The 7,069-nt window shown below is 46.4% G+C and overlaps 1 protein-coding gene across 1 annotated transcript in view; it reads right to left on the reverse strand.

Annotated features, from left to right (window-relative positions):
* Positions 1 to 7,069, reverse strand: part of ankrd50l (ankyrin repeat domain 50-like) — a 35,297-nt gene that overhangs the window by 8,539 nt on the left and 19,689 nt on the right. The window contains exon 2 of the mRNA XM_043692572.1: positions 2,948 to 3,496. Within this exon, the coding sequence (XP_043548507.1) occupies positions 2,948 to 3,348 (401 nt within the window). The 5' untranslated portion in view covers positions 3,349 to 3,496. The remainder of the gene's footprint in view (positions 1 to 2,947; positions 3,497 to 7,069) is intronic.

Raw genomic sequence — 7,069 nt, forward strand, 5'->3', positions numbered from 1 at the left:
AGGGTGAGGAGGGAGGGGTTAGACCACAGAGAGCTTTGAAATCTAGGGTCAGAATTATAAAATTGAGGTGTTCCTGAAATGGACATGCTGATATGTTAAGGACAGCAAATGTTTCTCTTCCTCAAAAGGCAGTCGATGCAGAATATTTCTAAGGCAGAATCGATAGATTCTTGATTACCAAAGGGTTGAAAGATTATTGGGAGAGGTGTGGGTTGAGGTTAAAATCAGATCAGCCGTGATCTTGTTGAATGGTGAAGCAGCTCGAAGGGCCGAGTGGCATGCTCTTATTCCAACGAGCTTATTGTTGGTAGAATGTGGAAGGTAGCCTAGAGAGATCTGGAACCGAGGAGACTGGAGCTTTGGTGAAAGTTTCAGCTTTGGTGATGAGCTGAGAAAGGGGTGAATGTGGTGATCCTAATGTAGGGAATTAAAGTGGCCTTGGTGATGGAGGATGGGGAGGAAGACTGAGACACAGAAAGCGATTTGATAATTGAATAATGCATGAAACATAGTCGTGTGTGTGTGTGTGTGTGTGCAGGAAAGATCACAAGCCAAATCGAATCTACCCCTCCAATTCACACTGAGTGTGGCTCAGGGAGACCTGAATACAACTGAAGACAAAGACAACCAAATGGTCTCATGTTCAGTTGCACTTTTCACTTGTAACCAGGGCTGGGCAGTATGCAGCAAGAAGCACATGTTGAGGGAACTGATGAAAACCTGCAGCATCATGTACATCTGACCATCGCTGGCTACATAGGGCCTGATAGGAAAGGAGCACATGACTGACCAGACTTATTACAATAGCTAATGACCCTGAGCACACAGTGAGTATCCGAATCAGCTAACACTGGAATGTGCTCAACAGACATCACACATTCCTCACATTCTCGCCCTTGTGTTCAGCTTCAACATCACACTCTGCAGAAACTTGTCCACCTCCCAGGACAGGGAGTGTACTGGGTGGGATAAGGGTAAAGCTCCCTCTACTGTTTTAAACTGAAAGTAAATCTCACTCTATACTGTCCTCATCAAATGCTCCTAATTATCTGTTGGTGAGATCTTACTGGCCACAAATTTAACCTTGCCGTTTTCCAGATTACCGCAGTCAGCACTCGATGGTTCTATGATTTTAAAAGTGACTGCTTTCGACTTTTGAAATTTTTGGCAGTAAAGTGTGCTGCTGCTCCTCGATAGTGAATCTCAAAACAGAACCCCAAAAGCAGCAGGAGTGGCTCACCACACACACACCCCACACCTTACTGTAAGACAGAGACTAGTTTTTCTAGCCTGATGTGACACACCCTGACAAACTGACTCAGCACCCAGTCACATCACGGCAACTCTCAGACTGCCTGAGCCAATGCAGTCAGGAAGAGGTTACAATGAATCATCGTGACCTGCCTTCATTTGGACTGATCAATGCCCAAAACCTGAACTCCAATAAAATTCCACCTGTCCCCAAGCTCAGAGAGAATCTGAGAGAAAGGGTGCACAGTCCTGAAGTTCATAACCAAAGAACAAGGTCAAAGTGAGACAGTGAAAGCCCAAGACTGACAAAAGACAGTCACACTCCCCTCACACTGAGATGGCACCCTCCTCCAATTCCCCAGATTTACTCGGACCATCGCCCTCCCGGCCCCCAGACTGACCTGGACCACTTCCCATCTAAGTGATTCCAATTTTGCTCAAGCTCCTTGATGCCACACTCAGTTAAACATGACCTTATAAATCAGAGGTCAGAATCTCATCTCGAGGTCACAATTGACACCGATGTTGTGAACTATCTAGTTCAGCCTCAGATGGGGGCAAGTCTGTTTGGAGCACTGTGAAAATGCGTTTCTGAAGCTGTATCAGAATAACCTTCAATTCAATGTCTGCCGCTGACGTGATACCAGTAGCGATATAAAAATAAACAACTACAGAAATCTGAAATAAAAACAGAAAGTGTTCGAGGAACTCGGCAAGTCTGGTAGCATCTGGGAAGAGAAAAACAGAGTTAATGTTTCTAGTCTGGTTTGACACCTGTATTCTGAAGGAGACTCATACGTGATTGAAACACTACCGCACCCCCACCCCTCCAAAGACGCTGCCAGGCTCACTGAGTTCTCCAGCATTTCCTGTTTTTGTCTTGATCCCAGCTGCAGCTGGTTCAGAGTCAGTGACACTCCAACAGAGGGTTATTCATGAGCAAATGGAGGCATATCTGGCTGGGACCATTCAGTCCCTTTCACCTGCATTCCCATTCAGTTTAAATTAGATTACTGTTGATCTGTATCTCCCGAGGGCACAGCCTCAAAGTGAAGAGACGTCCCTTTAACTGAGATGAAGAGGAATTCCTTCAGCCAGAGATTAGTCAATCTCTGGAACTCATTGCCACTGAGGGCTGTGGAAGCCAGGTCATTGAGTATATTTAAATCAGAGGTAGGTAGTTTCTTGATTCAGAGATAGGAGTTCAACGGTTATGGGGTGAAGGCAGAAGAATGGGGTTGAGAAACACCATCAATGATTGAATGGTGGAGCAGACTCGATGGGCCGAATGGCCCAATTCCGCTCCTATATCTTATGGTCCATTTACCCTGCAGCTGCAAACTCTTGAATGGTGTCAATCAACACAAATCTCTTTCTTTGGAAGCTCACACTAATGCACAGATTCAGTGGGGGCTCAGTGGTGTCAGGAGAATTGTGCAGTTGAGCCCACAATCAGATTAAGCATGACACTGAATAACAGAGAAGGCTAGAGGGGCAGAGTGGCCTACTGTTTCTCTGAATTCATGTCAGCTGCTTTTCAGGAGAGACAGTTCCAAGTGACAAGGAATGTCAAAGGAAGTGCTTCCAGACATCACTCTGAATGGCCTAGCTTCGATTTTCATGTTAATTCTTCCATGTTCTGACTCTTAGCAATGATGATGAAATCAACAGTCACAGGGCATCTTATCAATGTTACCTTTTGAAGGTTTCATCGGGGTTTTTCTCACACTCGCTGTGTTCCAGTAATGCCTGCAATGAAACCTCCCGCAGTCTCTCCCTGTAACTGGGCAGCCAAGAGCTTCTCTCAATCTGCTCCACCAGGCTCAGGACAAATCCACTGACTGACAACGTCTGGACATCCTGAGCTTGGCAGAAGTGATAGGCCACAGTCCTGACTGATAGGTCAAACCGCTGGCCATGCTCAGAGACTGGCCACAGCACCTCACTGCACAGGGCAGTCTTACCGCTGCCTGGACCCCCAGTCACCAAGACCCCAGTGCTCCGGCTGCATGCACCATAGTCCAGGCAGCGCTGCAACTTGTGCAAAGCCCATTGCCGACAGTAGAATCTCTTCCCCTGCAGCAAGCTCTGAGTCATTGCTCAATCCTTTCCATGCTCCCAGTTCTGCACTTCATTCATGCTGGACTCCGGAACGGGTGTGGCCATGGCGAGTAATCACAGTGGGAATGCCCGGAGCTCGGCTGTCTTGGATCTGCAGCAAACACATGTCACGGCATGTGGGAACCTGGGGAGAGGAGGAGAGAGAGAGGGAAAAAACATGTGTCAGACAGATTCAAAAATTGAAATTCAACTAAGGTTTCAGTAAGGTACCGGCAAAGTGTACCATCTGTTGGAACGTGGCAAACAGAGAAATAAATTGATGCACAGCAAGCTGCACAAACAATGTGATAATGACAAAATAAAACCGATCTCTTCATACTGACTGGACAATTAAATATTCGCCACACCAACAGCAGAACTGATTCCACGGGTACATTTATATTTGCCAGAGACACACACATTGCCTCTGTTTCACAACCCATCTGAAAAGATCGACCCTCCGCCTGACTCTCTGACGGTGCAGCATTCCCTCAGCACTGACCCTCTGACAGTGCAGCACTCCCTCTGCACTGACCGTTCACCAGTACAACGCTATCAGTGGGGTAAAGGTCCCACACTTGATTCCAATCGTCTTCCAAACTGTAGGATTTCTCCTTATATGTTTGAAGAAGTAAAGAAGAAGTCTGATGGGGACAAAGCTGGGAGAACTGGGAGCATGGATGTGATCTACATGGACTTTTGTAAGGTGCTTGACAAGGTTCCCCAAGGGAGACTGATTAGCAAGATTAGATCTCATGGAATACAGGGAGAACTAGCCATTTGGATACAGAACTGGCTCAAAGGTAGAAGACAGAGGGTGGTGGTGGAGCGTTGTTTTTCAGACTGGAGGCCTGTGACCAGTGGAGTGCCACAAGGATCGGTGCTGGGTCCACTACTTTTTGTTATTTATATAAATGATTTGGATGCGAGCATAAGAGGTACAGTTAGTAAGTTTGCAGATGACACCAAAATTGGAGGTGTAGTGGATAGTGAAGAAGGTTACCTCAGATTACAACAGGATCTTGATCAGATGGGCCAATGGGCTGAGGAGTGGCAGATGGAGTTTAATTCAGGTAAATGTGAGGAGCTGCATTTTGGAAAGGCAAATCAGAGCAGACCTTGGAGTGCAAGTTCATAGTTCCTTGAAAGTGGAGTTGCAGGTAGGTAGGATAGTGAAGGTCATATCTGGTATGCTCTCCTTTACGGTATTAGTCAGAGCACTGAGTATAGGAATTGGGAGGTCAAGTTGCGGCTGTACAGAACATTGGTTAGGTCACTTTTGGAATATTGTGTGTAATTCTGGTCCCCTTCCTATCGGAAGGATGTTGTGAAACTTAAAAGATTTATAAGGATATTTCCAGGGTTGGAGGGTTTGAACTATTGGGAGAGGCTGAATAGGTTGGGGCTGTTAGCCCTGGAGCATTGGAGGCTGAGGGGTGACCTTGTAGAGGTCCAAATGATGAGGGTAAATAGCCAAGGTCTTTTCCCCAGGATAAGGGAGTACAGAACTAGAGGGCCTAGGTTTAGGGTGAGAGGAGAAAATATTCAAAAGGGACCTAAGGGGCAACGTTTTCACACAGAGGGTGGTGAGTGCATGGAATAAGCTGTCAGAGGAAGTGGTGGAGACTGGTACAGTTACAACATTTAAAAGATATCTGGATGGGTATATGAATATGAAGGGTTTGGAGGGATATGGGCCAAGTGCTGGCAAATGGGACTAGATTGGTTTGGGATACCTAGTCGGCATGGAAGGGTTGGACTAAAGGGTCTGTTTTCCTGCTGTACATCTCTATGACTCTATGTAAGTGAGGGAGCAAAGTGCATAGAGTGAGAACTGGACAAAGGTCATAGAAACATCGAAAACAGGAGGAGAAGGAGGAGACCATTCAGCTCCTTGACCCTGCTCCAGCATTGATGGCTGATCATCCAACTTAGTAGAATAGTTCTGTCTCACCGCCCATATCCTTTAACCCCTTTAGCCCCATGTGCCACATGCAACTCCTTGAAATTACACCATGTTTTGGCCTCGACTGATTTCTCTGGTAGTGAATTCCACAGGCTCACCACTCTCAGTGGTTAGCACTGCTGCCTCACAGCACCAGGGATCCGGGTTCGATTCCAGCCTCAGGCGACTGTCTTTGTGGAGTTTGCACATTCTCCCCGTGTTTAGATCAGAGTGGTGCCGGAAAAGCACAGCAGGTCAGGCAGCATCTGAGGGGCAGGATGATGAAGGGCTTTTGCCCGAAACGTCAATTTTCCTGCTCGTCGGATGCTGCCTGACCTGCTGTGCTTTTCCAGCACCACTCTGATCTAAACTCTGGTTTCCACCATCTGCAGTCCTCACGTTTGTCTACATTCTCCCCGTGTCTGCCTGGATTTCCTCCGGGTGCTCCAGATTCCTCCCACAATCCAAAGATGTGCAGGTCAGGTGAATTGGCCATGGGAAATTGCCCGTAGTGTTAGGTGCCTTAGTCAGAGGGAACTGGGTCTGGGTGGATTACTCTTCGGAGGGTCGGTGTGGACTGGTTGGGCCAAAGGGAATCTAATCTAATCTAATCTCTGGGTGAAGACATTCCTTCTCATCTCAGTCCTAAATGGTTTATCCCAAATCCTTTGACTGTGACCACTATACTCGAGTCCTCTCGCTACAAAGGCCAACATACCATTTACCTTCTTCACTGTTTGCTGTACCTTCAGTGACTGGTGTATGAGGACACCCAGGTCTCAGTGCACATTCCCCCCTCTCAGTTTACAGGCATTCAGATAATAATGTGTCTTCCTGTTTATACACCAAAAGTGGATTACCTCACATTTATCCACATTATGTACCTGCCATGCATTTACCCACTCACTCAACCTGTCCAAATGACACAGGAATATCTCTGCATCCTCCTCACAGCTCACCCTCCTATCCAGTTTGGTGTCATCTGCAAACCTGGAGATATTATATTTAGTTCTCTCATCCCCATATATATCTATTGTGAATAGCTGGGGTCCAAGCACTGACCCCTGCGGTACCCCACTAGTCACAGCCTGCCACTTAGTAAAAGGCTCATTTGTTCCTGCTCTTTGCTTCCTGTCTGCCAACTAGTTTTCTATCCATCTGAAGACTCTACCCTCAATCCCAAAAGACCAAATAAACCACATCCACTGGCTCCACCTCATCAACTCTCTAGTTATTTCCTCAAAGAATTTCAGTAGATTTGTCAAGAATGATTTCCCTAAAATGCTAACTCTGTCCAATCTTGTTATTGTTTGCCAAGTGCTCTGTTATTAAATCATTTATAATGGACTCTAGCATTTGCCCCACTACCAACATTAGGTTGACTTGTTTATAAAACTCATTTTTTTCTCTTTATCAAAATGGTGGGGTTACATTTGCTACCCTCCAATCTGTAGGAACTTATTCCAGAGTCTAAAGCATCTTAAGACCATAAGACATAGGAGCGGAAGTAAGGCCATTCGGCCCATCGAGTCCACTCTGCCATTCAATCATGGCTGATGGGCATTTCAAGTCAACTTACCCGCATTCTCCCCGTAGCCCTTAATTCCTTGTGACATCAAGAATTTATCAATTTCTGCCTTGAAGACATTTAGCGTCCCAGCCTCCACTGCACTCTGTGGCAATGAATTCCACAGGCCCACCACTCTCTGGCTGAAGAAATGTCTCCGCATTTCTGTTCTGAATTTACCCCCTCCAATTCTAAGGCTGTGTCCA

Source organism: Chiloscyllium plagiosum, chromosome 6, assembly GCF_004010195.1.
Source record: "Chiloscyllium plagiosum isolate BGI_BamShark_2017 chromosome 6, ASM401019v2, whole genome shotgun sequence".
NCBI classification, from domain to species: domain Eukaryota; kingdom Metazoa; phylum Chordata; class Chondrichthyes; order Orectolobiformes; family Hemiscylliidae; genus Chiloscyllium; species Chiloscyllium plagiosum.